This window comes from Saccostrea echinata, unplaced genomic scaffold (assembly GCF_033153115.1).
Source record: "Saccostrea echinata isolate AGI-Se365-2 ecotype Australia unplaced genomic scaffold, CSIRO_AGI_Sech_v1 ptg000028l, whole genome shotgun sequence".
NCBI lineage: Eukaryota > Metazoa > Mollusca > Bivalvia > Ostreida > Ostreidae > Saccostrea > Saccostrea echinata.
In genome coordinates, this window is record NW_026889777.1 from 1,843,793 (window position 1) to 1,859,830 (window position 16,038).

The 16,038-nt window shown below is 33.5% G+C and overlaps 1 protein-coding gene and 1 long non-coding RNA gene across 2 annotated transcripts in view; both read right to left on the reverse strand.

Annotated features, from left to right (window-relative positions):
- The window catches only part of LOC133193892 (mothers against decapentaplegic homolog 2-like), a 30,354-nt gene extending 15,631 nt beyond the window's left edge, over nt 1–14,723 (reverse strand). The window contains exons 1-2 of the mRNA XM_061329809.1: nt 14,690–14,723; nt 13,303–13,521 (exon numbers count right to left, since the gene is read on the reverse strand). Coding sequence (XP_061185793.1) covers nt 13,303–13,521; nt 14,690–14,723 — 253 coding nt within the window. The remainder of the gene's footprint in view (nt 1–13,302; nt 13,522–14,689) is intronic.
- LOC133193618 (uncharacterized) lies at nt 3,621–4,761 on the reverse strand. Its single transcript, XR_009721950.1, has 2 exons — nt 4,669–4,761; nt 3,621–3,802 (listed from the first exon to the last, which is right to left on the reverse strand). It is a non-coding gene; the product is annotated as an uncharacterized LOC133193618 (long non-coding RNA).
- Nucleotides 14,724–16,038: the final 1,315 nt, after the last annotated feature.

Genomic DNA, 16,038 nt, shown 5'->3' on the forward strand with positions numbered 1-16,038 from the left:
GATTTAATGAGGCACCTCGGCGTGACACATGCAATCCCTATAGACAAAAACACAATAGAATTAATTCAATACATTCTCTCGATAGTTTTTAAATAATGGCACTAAACAAAGGTTTAAGATTTGTATTAATAGTCTACCTATGATTTGCAAATAATACTCTGTTTAATAAAAAAAAAAATGCATTTTACACTGTTAAAAAATTTCTTGATCGCCCTCTCACTGCACATTTTACCATGATGACGTCATGTCGACAAGTTCATTGCGACTTGTTTATATCTTCCTGTCTGGGATTTAACTAGCGACAAAAATGAATGCAGTGGTAAGTTTTGATGTAGTTCATTACCCTTATGCAATTTGGAATCGCACATTTTCATTTTCTGTTCTTTTGGGGAATTGCTATATTTGTGTGATGTCACAGTAAACTTTTCCCATATAAATTTGACCCCGCCCTCTTGACGCAGCTTTAATAGAGCTAATTTCGTTAATTTCAAGAAGTGTTTGTACAATGTATTTAAAAAATGTTATCACTAAGCAGTATTGGTAACATTTGTAAAAATTATGCTATGCAATAAAATAAATAGAATAAACAACCCTTGAAGATTAAAGTTGAAATTTTTAGGGGACAAAAACATTCAAGAAACCTGTTGGACAAAATGTTCACCTGAGCTAGACTAGGAATAAATCGATGATATGTTGATCTCATTATATTATACAATTATTGCTGTCAATTCGATGATTCAGAATCTAGAGGAGTAAAAGATATATCGAGCCCAAACGGGCGAGATGGACATTGTTTTTCAATGGTGCAAATCGTCCTACTGACAGAAAAAACACCAACAATTGTTATATTATATGATTCAATGATTAAATTGATACAAACTGATTAAGCAGACATGTCAAGTTTCTTTTTCACATTTCCTCAAGTCCTAGCCAAACACAGTGAGAGAATCGGAGTTTCCATAAGTATAACCAGTATAAATTTTGCATTTGAAATTTATCCTTGGTGCAATTTAGAAAAAATAAATGTCAGGCATGGCATCAAAAGAAAAAATGGGGCATTATAATAGGCAAAAATGAAAAGTTACCTTAGAAATATCTATGCTGAACCCCTCAAAAAGTTTTTTGATGTAAGGAAGATTTCCTTTTACTCTACTGTATCAAAAAGTTACGGGTAGGGCAACCAGACTTGCAAGGAACATTTTCAAGCGGAAAAAAATACAGAATTTACGTTCATGAAAATGTAAGGGGAAGGACATCCCAATCCACCCCTGATTCTATGCGCCTAATTATATGTTCATCTTGTCCACTCAAGTAGGAGAGACTTTTTTAACTATACTGTATAAAAAAGAGGGGGTGGTTATAAAAATTTCAATGAACATTATCAGACTAGATATTGCTAAAATTTACATTTAAAAAAGTGTGTGTGTGTGTGGGGGGGGGGGGGGGGAGATGCATGTATAAAAGAGTTTAATATTTTGAAAAACAGAAGGGCTCCTTTGAATAAATTAAAATAACTGTAAAATGTGACCGTGTTGGAAATAATATCCTATTAAATACACATAATATGTATTATGTAAAGTAATTGAAATGTAATTGAAAAGCAATTGAAATTACATGGTATTTTTTTTTCACTGTAATTAATTATATTCAATTACAAGTAATTGAAAAATGGTCAATTAAAAATTACTTCCAATTACTTTGAAAAATGTAATTAATTAAACTCAATTACAATTACTTTTATCAATTACCCCATCCCTGGCATTTAAATGTCTTCAATGATAAATAACTACAATGTTAACTGAAACGTGACCATTTCAGAGGAAAAGATGAAAATCATGTCCATACTTTTTTGAGGAATAAATTTCATTTTGTGTGTGTGTGTGTGTGTGTGAGGGTGTGTGTGTGTGTGTATGTGTGTGTGTGTGTGTATGTTTGTGTTTTTTTATGTTTGTACTAATTAAAAACAGAAAAGAATTGATCCTAGAAGAGTGTGCTAAATCAGTCAGTATGGTTTCTGAAGAGTTTTTCTTTGGAAGAATTTGTAAAAACTAAAATAATGAAAAACATATTTCTTCTTTTAGTGAAAAATTGTTGCAAATTGATTAACAGACATAAAAATGTTTGCTTTATATGGCCAAGCCCTTAAATAAATACCACAGCAAAATTTCAAGGTGGTTCCACAAAATTGGGGCAACCGGAAGTTGGATTGATTGGGTATGGACACCAAGGCAATGAATGTCTAGCAGGCGATATGATAGTCAATCGCTGCGTATTATTTGATTTTAACTGGGAGACTGCTTCTGATGTAACCTCAGGAACCATCATCGGTTATTTCCAACTTCATATCTGGGCATAAAGGGGGCGCGATGCATGTCGGGAAATTGTTTTTCGGGCAAGAAGGTAATTTTAGGGTCTTGTCATGACACCAAGACATTTGCTAATCCCACTGTATTGGAAAAGAGGGCACATTATATATATGCTAATACCGATTCAGCAAATGTTCAATTCACAGAAAAGGAAAAAAAATGCGTAAGCAATTTTGTCTAGTGTAAATGTAATGCTGTTTTTATATTGTATTTAAATTAAGCATTCGTCCAGTGTTGGTCAAAAAGGGGTAAAGAAGAATTGAACATTGAGGTTCAAATCTTGGCATCAATCACCTGTTATAAATTTTGTATCACTCTGTTGGAAAAGGGTTCAATTTTAAACGGTGGTCGTTTTTTGTAGGACGCATATGTATAAAATAATGATCTCTAGGGATTTTCTACAAAAAATAATTTTTTATACGGCTGGGATCGTTTTTTGTCGTTGAAAATTGATCCCCAGGTCATTATTCTATGGGGGATCATTATTCATGTTATTCGTCTTTACATCGGCCCTCAATTGATTTCTAAAAAAAGTCGATACAATGACCTTGTCAGCAAATACAATTTATCATTGAGTCAAATGCTGACTGACGTTTTTCATAGTTAGTCTATTTGTTAGGCAATTATTTACACACTGAATTGTCGAAGGATTTTTCCGTTATTTCCCGATCATGACAAGGAGCACACGGCGGGTGTGACCGGTCGGCAGGGGATGCTCACTCTATGGTACCTGATCCCACCTCTGATGTTTTGGAGGTCCCTGTTTGCTCTGCACCTATTTTGTAATGTTTAATGGACTTCTGAGCTTGAATACTGTTCGTTATCTCCGTATATTTCATTTCACCTTAATCTTATTTTCCTCAGTGACTTTGCCATCGAGCCACCGGGTATATATAGGGGAAAATGAACTACTCTTACATCAAAACCTATAGTTCAGATTCACCTTTTTACGCTTAATATGATATAAGGTACACAGGGAAAAATGGCTCGCATGATTTTCATGCGTTTGCCTTTTCGCATGGAATTTATGCGAAAATCATACAAAAATCATGCGAAAAGTCCCACATGCGAATTCCATGCGAATGTTATCACACAAATTTCATGCGAAATTCATGCGATTTTCATGCGACTAAAATTTCGCATGATATCCATGCGAATTCCACTTTGTCTGTTTTTCGTGTGAAAATCGTGCGATATTCACAAGAATATTATGCAATATTAATACCATATGAGGAAAAGCAATGAACAAAAAAATTTAACATTTCAATGTTTATTTAGATGCATCTATCACAGTGAGTGGTAAAAAATTTCCAGTCTCTGATGATCCTAATATCATATTGTTTGGATGTTCCTTATGAATCCATTTACATTAATGATGGCTGTGTTTAAAGGCAGTTTTTCAGTCTTTTTCAGTCTTTTGTCCTGACAAGCATTTCCTACAAAGAAATTAAATCATAAAAATTTTTATTATATTACTACCCATACTGATATTCCAATTGTTTCAGTCAAAGGGGCTAACTCCTATAATTACTGAATAGGATCTGTCATTACATACAATAAATTCCATGTTATCACCTGAAAGGTCCATGTTTTGTCAACTTGTTTATGTTAAACTGCACTGGTATTACATGTTTTGAGCAAAACAGAAGACCCTGTGTTTTGTACATTAATAACTGCACAATAGAGGCATATGTCAGACATCAGAACATTTTATTGACCATGCAACTCTCTATATAAGTAGTGATTTCCCTATGAACCAGCTACCGGCCAAATGAATCGCTTCAATTGATAAAAATGCCGCTTTGAAATAAAAAAAATAAAATAAAATATAATTGTTGTAAGGTCCACAGAGATTTGTCATAAACATCAACCCAAAGCAAGATACAATTGATCACTAATGCTTTACTTTGAAATAAAGGGAAAACACTGTATAAGGTTGTTATTGGAACCTATTGTCCAAATTAGATATAATAGTCCATTTTAGTTATGATATTCCAATTAGATTTATGAGTTTTACAGACATTATAATGCTGAAAAGATGGATTTTTTTAATCTGCATAAAATAATTAGAATATATCAAATGCAACAGTTTAATTATTACAAGGAATTTTTTTCATTCATTACCCTCACATTTGTGAGATTAATCCCCAAGAAAATTGGATCTTTTGTGGGACCTGCGTCCTAAAATATCTTGTGTGATCAGGTGATACACTGTAAAAGTCGTGTTTACAAGTCTCTGCACATGTGTCAGAACAATTTAATAGTACACAGTTAAAAATCACATTTAATGTTAATTACTTACTCAAAATTTAGTAAAGCCTTCAAATAAATGTCGCTTAGCATAAAAAATGCATAACTTCATTATGACTTCGATGAAACGGAACCATTCGATTCACCTGGCCGTGTTGCGTTGAACCTGAAACGAAAATGAGATCCGAATTTACTCTGAAAATTTTTGTTGCAAAATGAATAACAATAAGAATCTACATTTTAAACACAAAATATGACAAACAATTAACAGTACATACATATTCACCGTAGTTTCAAGGGATTAGGGCACATAAATCCCAAAGGAAACTCTGGAACAAGCCACAGGAGGGTACACTCGTTTTTTTTTCTGTAACAGGAAGTGCAAGTAGAACCTAGCTAAATCGGCCAGTGAATTTCGTATTCATCACAGAATCGTGAAATATCTAAATAACTATAATTTTTGTCCTTTAAATCTTTATTTTGAAAATTTATTTCCGCGTCGAAGTCGGAACTTTGATGACTACGGGGTATACACTTATTTAACGAAACCAAAAGTAGGTTTTTTTATGGAATGCCGTACGTCACATATTACGTCATGATGCGGCTGAGAAAGCAGACAAGAAAGAGCTGAGTGAATTCAACTGCATATTTTCTGTAAGTTTGTCATATTTTTATCATCTCCTTTATCACCAGATGAATGTAATATAATTTATTGGCAATATACATGTATGCTGACAGCTTAATAAATAGATATGTTGAAATAAGGTGGACCTGGCACAGGCACTCTTTGCCTGTTGCACCTGGGTCTGGTGTAAACCTCACCAAGCAATATACAGCACTGTAAAGTTATACATGTATATAAGTATATACCTAATTTTTTTTTTTAATCAGACTGTAAGTCAATCATTTTGTTCTAAAAATAGACACTTAATGGAAGGGTGGCCTGGAAAAAAGTGGGGTGGGTCTTTAATTTATCCTTCTCCTAGGTCCCATCCCTTCAACTCTACTATTTTGAATTTCCTTTACCTTCCTCTGTCTGACTCGGACCTTCCCTATTTCTTCCTCTCCATACTCTCCTTTACACCTCACATTCACCCATCACCACCAATCAAAACATTTATTTGTAAATGTACATGTATAATCACAAAGAGGTTACTCTCTCTATATATAGAACCATGATATTTATATAATTACTACAATGTACTAATGACTTGCACAGTGGGGGCACATCTGTTTAGATACATTGTAGTTCATTTTCACTAGTTTGCAAATAGTAAATGAGTTGTGTCCCTTTGTGGGGTCTTTTTTAGCTCACCTGAGCCGAAGGCTCAAGTGAGCTTTTCTGATCAAAATTTGTCCGTTTTCTGTCGTTGTCGTCGTCGTCGGCGTCGTTGTAAACTTTTCACAATTTCATCTTCTTCTCCAGAACTACTGGGCCAATTTCAGCCAAACTTGCCACAAAGTATCCTTGGGTGAAGGGGATTCAAGTTTGTTCAAGTGAAGGGCCATGCCCTCTTTCAAGGGGAGATAATAAAGAATTAGTGAAAAATTAATAGCATCTTTTAAAAATTTTCTTCTCAAGAACCACAGGGCCAGGAAAGATGAAACTCATGTGGTAGCATCCTCAGGTAGTGTAGATTCAAGTTTGTTCAAATCATGACCCCCGGGGGTAGGGTGGGGCCACAATGGAGGATCAAATTTTTACATAGAAATATATAGGAAAAACCTTTTAAAATCTTCTTCTCAGGAACAGCAAAGCCATGATGAGTCATATTTATATGGAAGCATCCTCAGGTAGTGTAAATTCAAGTTTGTTCAAATCATGACCCCTGGGAGTAGGGCGGGGCCACAATGGAGGATCAAAGTTTTACATAGAAATATATAGGAAAAACCATTAAAAATCTTCTTCTCAAGAACAGCAAAGCCATGATGAGTCATATTATATGGAAGCATCCTCAGGTAGTGTAGATTCAAGTTTGTTCAAATCATGACACCCAGGGTAGGGCAGGGCCACTATGGAGGATCAAAGTTTTACATAGAAATATATAGGAAAAATCTTTAAAAATCTTCTTCTAAGAAACAGCAAAGCCCTAATTGGTCATATTTATATGGAAGAATCCTCAGGTGTAGTTTCAGATTTATAAAATCATGACCCCCGGGTGTAGGATGGAGCCACAATGGAGGATCAAAGTTTTAAATAGAAATAAATGTATATAGGAAAAATTTTAAAAATCTTCTTCTCAGGAACAGCAAAACCCAGATTTATCATATTTATGTGGAAGCATCCACAAGTAGTGTAGATTCTATTTTGTTCAAATTATGACCCCCGGGGGTAGGGTGGGCCACAATGGAGGTTCAAAGTCTTAAATAGAAATATATATATTTTGTATAATCATGCATTACTTGTGTCTGGATTAACTGACTAAGAAAGAAAAAGAGAATTTTTCAAGAAAACTTCATTTGCAAGAAGCAAAAATTCTGTTTCCAAGGAAGAAGGATAGTATTAATGGATTAGGTTTGGGGCACTCATAGATAATCGCTTGATATTAATATCTGGGGTACAAAAAATATGCTTGTCTTCGCATGATATTCATATGAAACCTGGGTTCTTTTTTTCACATGAATTTCGTGCGATTTTCTTTTCGCATGATATTCGTGTGAATTTCATGTGAAAATTGCATGATATTTTCGTGCGAATATCATGCGTGGTCCTTTTCGTCTCCTTCTCATGCGAAGAATTCGCATGATATTCGTGCAAATTTTATATGAAGTTCATGCGAGCCACTTTTCCCTGTGTATATGCACACGCCACTGACAAAATAAAATTAGCAAGTTAAAAATACCATCAATGTTACTTGCAATGCACATACAGCCTTCTATTAAACATATGACTTATGCAAAGAAATAACGCTTACATGCATTTAAATATAGGAAAGTTATAAAATTTAAACATTATCAGCTAAAATTAAATATTTACGAACTATCTAAAAAGATTATTCACCAACCCTGATTGTTAGGCTGTTGTAGAAAACAATCATTTTATAATCCAATTCTGGCTTTATTTCAAGAATAGAAGTGATTTAATGACTTCTCTGCCATTAACCATGCAACACTGCAAATTTAAAATTACATAAAGAAAAAGGAAATTGCATCTTTTATGCAGGGGTAACAATATTGTATTTCTGACATTTATTTTAAAGGAAGATTAGTACAGACATGCTTGAAAATACTCGAAATGATTCTTTGTGATCTTTCTTCCAATACCTGTAGTTTCTTAAATCAGACACATTTATGTCCCCGCTTAACGTGTGCTTTAAATTTTTAACATTTCTTTCCTCAAAATACACTCGCTCAATAAGATTTGTTTTATTTTGAAAATGGCAGCAAGTTATGCAATGACTAAAGTACACATAAAAGTAGAGTTTTCGCGACCAATTCATATCAATTGTATTTATGCATTTAATGCGAGTATTTATGTGTATGTTTTCGCTTTGATGTTATTTTTCTGTTAATTCTTGGATCCAAGCCTTTGCTGATCTATTCAATGCCATGTGTTTAGTGCATTTCATGTATTTTGAGCAATCACTACCACTTAAGCAGTCCTATCTGTCTAACTCTTGATGATTCCTGTGTAGTTTCTATTTAAGATGGCCTGTTTTGTTTGATAATAAGACAGGTCGCTCATTCCCTTGAGCAGTCTATATTTAGAATTTGCTTCAAATCGATTTATTTCTCCGCCGGAAGCTGCCTTGTAATTCAATTTATATTTTGCTCTGCATAAAGTTCTTCAAAAATTTTTTTTAACTTAACTAATTTTTCCTTGTATATTGGTTTTGATTACAACCTTATGTTAGTAGTTTTTGAAAGCAAAAACACAGTGTTGGACGTGCCACAAAGTAACTCAGATTTCAAAGATATGGCATTTTGAGGAATTCCAAATAAGACTACATGACTGTATCAACAAAGTGGTAGAACACGGTTTACGTCCGAGGTTAGTGTGCAAGGTATGAGCTCCGGGTGGCTTATTGATGCCACTCGGAGCTTCTCGGGTGGCTCGTGCCTCGCGCACTTTGTATGGAGTGTAGCTGAGTAAACCGAGGTTTGCCGATTAATCAATGGCACCTTACAATGGGACTTCACATTCGAGTTCCAAACGTTTAGTGTCATCTCTCAAAATAGATGACAAAAATGCCTGAAGAAAACTCTCTTCACCATGTAATTTGGCTCTGCTTATATACATAGTTTGAAAATTAAAATAAAAACCTAGCTAGAAAAAAAGTATTAATTGTTTAATGAATTTCAAGCCTTCGACAGCCTACATAGAGCTGAAAAGAACAAAAAATGTGACATTTACTGTACGAGGGTCGTTCAAACATTTCGCGGACTCTGCTTTTATACACTCTTAAAGAAGTCAAATGATAATCAAATTTCACAAAAACATATTTCTTAAAGATTTCAGTAACATTTGTCTATTTCTTTCTTTTTTTTTTTTTCTTTAAATGATTATTTTGAAAATTATAGTTATTTTGATATAACTGATGGCGTTGTACGGAGCATGGTAAAATTACGCAGTACAGTTAAGGTGCCAAATGGAAATATCGGCGAATTTTTTTAGACAGAAAATACATTATTTACAAGGATGGGCAATTCATTTTAGGCCTTTACTATTATTGGACAAATGTAATGTGGCTGAAAACTACATGTTGAAGACGTTTATATTTCTTATTCAGATTTGTCACGTAATGTGGCAGTCACGTGATTTTAGCAAATATACCTGCAGTATTGAGGTCATCTATAAATTCCAATATTGCAAGGGCATAACCACGTTAAAAATCCAAGTTTGATTTATAATTATTTTCAACACTCTTTGTAGTTTGTGAAAAGTGCTGCGAACCTATATAGATTCTACTATATAATTGCTAAAATTACATTTGTTAGACCGTATGTTGAATATTTTGCTGGTCAAGTACATTAAAGGACTTATCGCATGATTTGTCAAAAATCGTAATTTTATGAAAAATATTATCTACAACCTTGTTTATTAAAATACTGAATACAATAAACTTTTTGAAAGCATATTTTAAGAGATATTGGGAGTTGAAATTCAAATACGGCAATATGCATAATTCAGTCGGATTTCGGCGAAATACTGCTCTGACGTCATAGGCGACAATTCAGTGATAGAGAGATGAGAATATACACACTATTTATGCAGTTACCAACGACAAATGCAGCTTAATTACGAAAAATGCTGAAAAATTTAATTTCTAGCGTGCTTTTCAATTACTATAGAAACATTAATTAGTTCTGAGGTATAAGGTTTTTGAGATATTTTCATTTTTTATTCCAAACATTTAGAATCTGTAGCTCTGATAACGGCAATGTTTCGTGATCGGGAAATTATTTTTCAAGATCGCCATCCTTTAAAAAACATATGAAGACTTGCATAAATTAATATTATGTTAAAAGCGAAGAACAACAAAGTTATATAATGTTAAATTTGTGAATCAAATACGTAAATACATGTGATAAGATGACAAATCAAATCGTATTCTGATGGCGAGTTTCTTCGTCTTCGCCGCGTCTCCCTCGCTATCGTCGCTGCTATTTTTTACAATGTTAACAGATTTTTCAGATTTTTTTCTTGCTGACAATTGTAACATATAAGGTTGGATATTCAATTTCATATCGATAAAATAAGTGATTTTATCGTCCACAACGCAGAAAATTCAGGTTGTATCGCGTATATTTTTGTAAGATTAACGTGAAGAGCTGATCAGCCATTGTCGCCTTTGACGTCACAGGGTCACGTGATCGCTATCTAATTAATTTCGATTTTTAAATCAGGGGTTTTCATTTGAGTCAATAATTGATTAATTACCGCGGTTTATCCGCAGTAAAAACACAAAATTTATAAACTGTAGTCACAATGAACGTTTTACACTTTTAATTTCAAATAATTTAGAAACATGCGATAAGTCCTTTAAATGTAGATATAATTAATTCATTTGCAAGATTTCATCAGGTTTGCAGCACTTTTCAAATATCTTCATACCCCTTGAGTTTATGTGTAAAAGCTTGTCGTAATTCATTGAGGGTATGCCCTTGCAATATATCGATTTATTACGACCCTTCTATTACCCTTCAATGCGCAGGTATGTTAAGGCAGTACCCAGATCATTTTTCGGTTAATTTGGACTTTTTTTCGTAAAATTTAACATTGATAAATCGGAAAAGCCATAGATAAAACATTTACTATTATTATCCATTGTATAGACGTCATTGAGTCCTTGGCTAAAACATGTACGACATCATCACGTGGCATCTACATGTATAAATAGAAAAATTGCCTTAACGAAAAAGTGAAACGTTCAACACTAAACCGGGGATAATTCATTTCTTTTTGTGAAAATAATTATGTAAAAACTTTACTGGGTCATGAAAAGTGCTGCTAGAATCCTACTCTCCCGACACAAAAAAGATTATTCCAAAATTTCGCATGAAACCTCACCAATTTTTTTTACATTTTGTACATACGATCAAGGAATTGTCATCTATTCATGTTAACCTCACGATTCTAGCAGCACATTCCAAGTATTATAGAATACAAGCTTTCGATACAAACATAAATCATGTTTCAAAGTATGCGGTGTAGTGTTGAACTTTTGCATTTTTGTTGTTATAGAACAACAGAGAAAAGGCTGATCGGGATTTCAAAACAATGCCTGTGTTCCTTTTAAGAAAACATGATAAGAATAATTAGCGTACCTGATTCTTAATCAGTCTTTAATTCCTTATGAATCACACATGACATTTATGTTATATGCTTTAAAACTCCAATTTCATATATTTGTTTACATGAATTCTCGTCACGCTAAGTTTCACTCGGCAAATATTTGATCAATAGTTATGACGTCATGGGTTTGGTATTTAACCCCTGCGATAAATACTTAGCTATTTATACCGCCCCAAAACGACAAAATTTAGTTTATATTATGTTTTTGAATGATTTCAATTATTTTTTGGACCTGAAATTAAACTTAAAATACAGATATGAAGAAATCATTATCTCTAAAGTTCACGTCATACAGCTTACTATGACATCATATTGCACGAGAAGTATATGAATAAAATCGTAAAATAGACATCGCACCCAAGTTAATGGCCACTTGTATATCTGCAAATAATATTTTATTTAATTACAAAACACATTGTGTAAAATATAACTTGATCCGCCTCTTACTGCATACAAACTGCGTCAAATTTTACGATATGACGTCACATTGACAAGTGCATTGAGATCAGTGAATTGTTTGTATATATTGCTGCGTGGGATTTAACCAACGACAAAAATACATGCAATAGTAAACTTGTATTGATGTAGTTTAAAGGTATCCAACAGTTTAAAGTAGCGTATCATTTCATTTTGTGGTAATTTGAAGAACATGTATTTTTGTGTGATGTCATAGTAAGCATTTCCCGTAAAAATTAGGCCCCACCTCCTTATTGCAGCCATAACTGTGCTACGTATGAAAAGCAAATTGGGGTCTAAAATTTTACTCATCTATTTTCCACAATGTGCGATATCATTTGACAATTTTAACAAAATTTTCTTTTTTTATATAAATATCTATGTAGTTTTCTGACTTAATATTTAAAAGTTTTTCTTCGATATGATCACTATAAAAACAACTGCAAAAATGACGTCTCGGGATTTGACAGAGCAGGATACTTTTATCAAATTATGAATAATGCTCGGGAAAACGCCATGATGGACCCAGAAATATTGAAACGTAGTAATGCAGTGGTGTTACCGATGTCTATCTACAAATACCAAAAGAGAATTTTATACAGTAAGGCCTCAGTAAAAGATAATCCTAGAAGAGAGGGAAGAAGATCATCGACGAAAACTTGATCTTGTTAAGAATGTGAATGAGAGCGACCGACATAACACAAAATTTCAGAAATATCTGCGGTTTGGGGGTTTAAAACTAACTAGAACATACTATACTAGTTTTATGATTTTCAAGCTGGACCAGAAATGGCCTATGGAAGTTCATGCTGGGTGGATATGGTATCCCAATCTGTACAGTAGCAAACATTATGGGGAATCGTTGAGAAAATGAAAGTTTTTTTTTAATGCCCGTGATGTCGAAGATTTTACTTCACTCTTATGTTCTGCTAAATCACCCAGAATTAATATCAGTTTACAATATTTTATCATGAAAGTTTGATGTCCATATATGTAAATATTATTTTAAATTTTGTGTTACTATTTGCTTAATTATGTCGTCAAATATATTTTTTTTCCCCTGTAAAATAGGTCTGTGTAATTTTTGAACGGCCCTCGTAGATTGGCATTTATTGTATCTTAGATCTAAGGGTAAATCACTTTAACAGCTAAAACTTTACCTATAATTCGATCTCTTTGGTGTACAGTGTTTAGAGCTTTCTTAAAATTGCTAATATTGAGTACCACTCACAATTAATTCACCATTGGAAGTAAAAACAGCATTCCTTGACCTTGCAAAAGGGCTTCTATTAATTTTCGCTACAGTTATTTATGTATAACAATTTTAAAATACATTTACAAATGGGTTTATTTGCGTTTCGCTCAAACTTCCCCTTTTAGGGTACTTCCTTGGACTTATTCTCTCTTGAATTTGAGTGATGCTATGTTACTGACCTATGTGATTGCGCGTCATCTTCACCTTCTGTGTTCTATTGATGTTGGACAAAAATCCCAGGCAGAATCGTTCAGAGTTGCATGGATCCGTAAATCCATCCACAGTTAGCGATGGCTGAGAGGCGTGAAATATCTCCCCGACGCGATTATTCAGTTCATAGTACACAACAGAGCACCAGTGTGGAGGAGGTATATAAGGTACTGGTTCATCCACTGAAACTGGAAAAAATCAACATTCTTGATATTCTGTTGGATGAAAAACTCCTCAATTACTTTTTGTCATTATATTAGAATAATTTAATTCTGATTGTAACGCGCCATTTGATTGGGTTGCCTACGTCACAATGACTTGCGTCAAAAACGTATCGATCCGCCTGACGTTACATTTAAATTTTGTACAATTTGAAGTCATTTTTTAAGGGCAATCATCTTTTTTCTTACACTAAATGAATGAAAATTAAATTATAAGGAATGAAATTAATAGCTACCCAATTTATACGGTATAAAGTGGGTTGGAACAGTTTACGTTTTTTTATAAACCGCTTCGCGGTTTATAAAGCGTAAACTGCCCCAACCCACTTTATACCGTATAAATTGGGTAGCTATTAAATTCATTCCTTAATTAATGAATGATTTAACTGATAATCACCCACAGAAACCTATGAGGCCTACAAATGACAAATTCCATTACCAACACATGAAATGTTTTGATCTTGAACCAGGAAACCTGGATCAAGGTCATAGCGTTATTTTACCCGCTTTTATTCAAATCGAGGTATAATATGCTCTGAAAATGGAAATGTATAATACATTATACATTTCTTTAATGTTTTTTTTTTTAAATATTGTATAGAGCTCCGAAACGTTCATAATCTGAAATTGAAATTATACAAGTTCTATGTGAAAACGCTGTGAGGCCAATTTTTATGCAAACATACACTTCTCTTTTAATTCATGTACATGTAATATCTTCATGAATACGTTTTATGATTCTTCAATAAATAATAGTCGGGTCGTGCAAAATAATCCCCAATTGGTTCACTGTGGATATATAGTGTCAATAATATTGATAAAACGACTGTGTGTCTGTGAAAATGTTTATCTGACAAAAGCATCCCTCGACATGTATCTATACCACTTGTACTCCATATACATTGACTTTAATAAGGTTCCGTCTTTGCGCAGCTAAGGAGACCCATATTTACAGATGTTCGGAAAAAAAACAATAAGGACTTCAAATTAAAACAACGCAAATGAGTCTCTGAATGAATAAACATAATGTACTTTTTCTCAAACAATCAAATTCTTTTGTTTTCCATACATAATGTGAATACGAAATAGTGTGCAACTTTTTTGCCAGAAGATCATTAACAGAATGACATCTAACTTGATCTTGCTATACTGACTGGGAGCACAAGCATAGTTGCTCTGTAGTTGAAGTGTAGATCAAGCTATTATGGTAGTTTGTGATTTGCAAAACAAATATGTTTAAAACCAGTGTGATATGTCCAAAACGGAAAGATATCCTTGATAAAATCAATCAATATTCTATATTCTAACGTAATTGAGAATGTACGGACTTGTAATAAAGCCGACGGAGGGCACATTTGTGGAGAAAAGTACTAGAATGACAGGCAGAAACAGGTGATTGTCGGTCTATTTTGAGGAAACACCATGATCATAATATTTGCGTGGATGTAAGCAGAATTTTTTTTATATTTAGATCTTATATCGCTTGCAAGGGCTTTAGTGTGACGTCATACATGTAGTTGTTTTTTTTTCCAGTACTCGGAAAATATAAATATTGAGAAGGGACATCAAAATAAAAAGGTACTGTGCTTCACCGTACCTTTTCCGGGTTTTGACTCATTGTTTTATATATGATAATTAAAGACTCTGTTATAATAATAATCAGAAACAAATCAGCAATATCGTCTTCAAAAAATTATTCATACGTAGTAAATTCCTTTAATTAAAGCACTGAACTATGGAGTAACATTCCTCTATAATATATACGTACAGTTCTCGTGTGGCATAAACTTTACCCCCTAGAAACATTCCTTCGAAGGATATGCACAGCTCTATAAAGATACTTTCGGAGTAATATTCATCCAGAAGGCTATTGTAAAGCTTCTGAAGAATGAAAAATTTATTTCGGAGTAATATTCTTCTATAAAGCTACATACAACTCTAAGAAGAAGGTTATATGTAAAGCTTTAGTAAGACAAAATCTCATCTACGGAGTAATATTCCTACTAAGGCTATTGCAAAGCTCTTGTAGTATGAAAAATTCACTGCGGTGAAATATTTATACAACTCTGATATTAAGGTTATGTATAGCTCTAGTATGGCAAAATCTCATCAACGGAGTACATGTAATATCCCTCTAGAAGGCTATTTACAGCTCAAGTAAGACAAAATCTTATCTAAGGAATAATACTCCTCCAGTAGACGTTGTACAATTCTAATACGACAAAACTTTAACTACGCAGTAGTATTCTTCTAAAAAGCTATGTACAATTCTAATAAATCGTATCTACGGAGTATTATCCCTCTAGAAGGCTATGTACAGCTCTCATAAGACAAAATCTTACCTACGGAATAATATTCCTCCAGAGGACTGTAATTCTGATAAGACAAAAACTTAACTAAGGAGTTACATTTCTCTGAAAGGTTTTGTGCAATTCTAAAAAGACAAAATATTATCTAAGGTTACATATTCCTCTAGAAGATTTT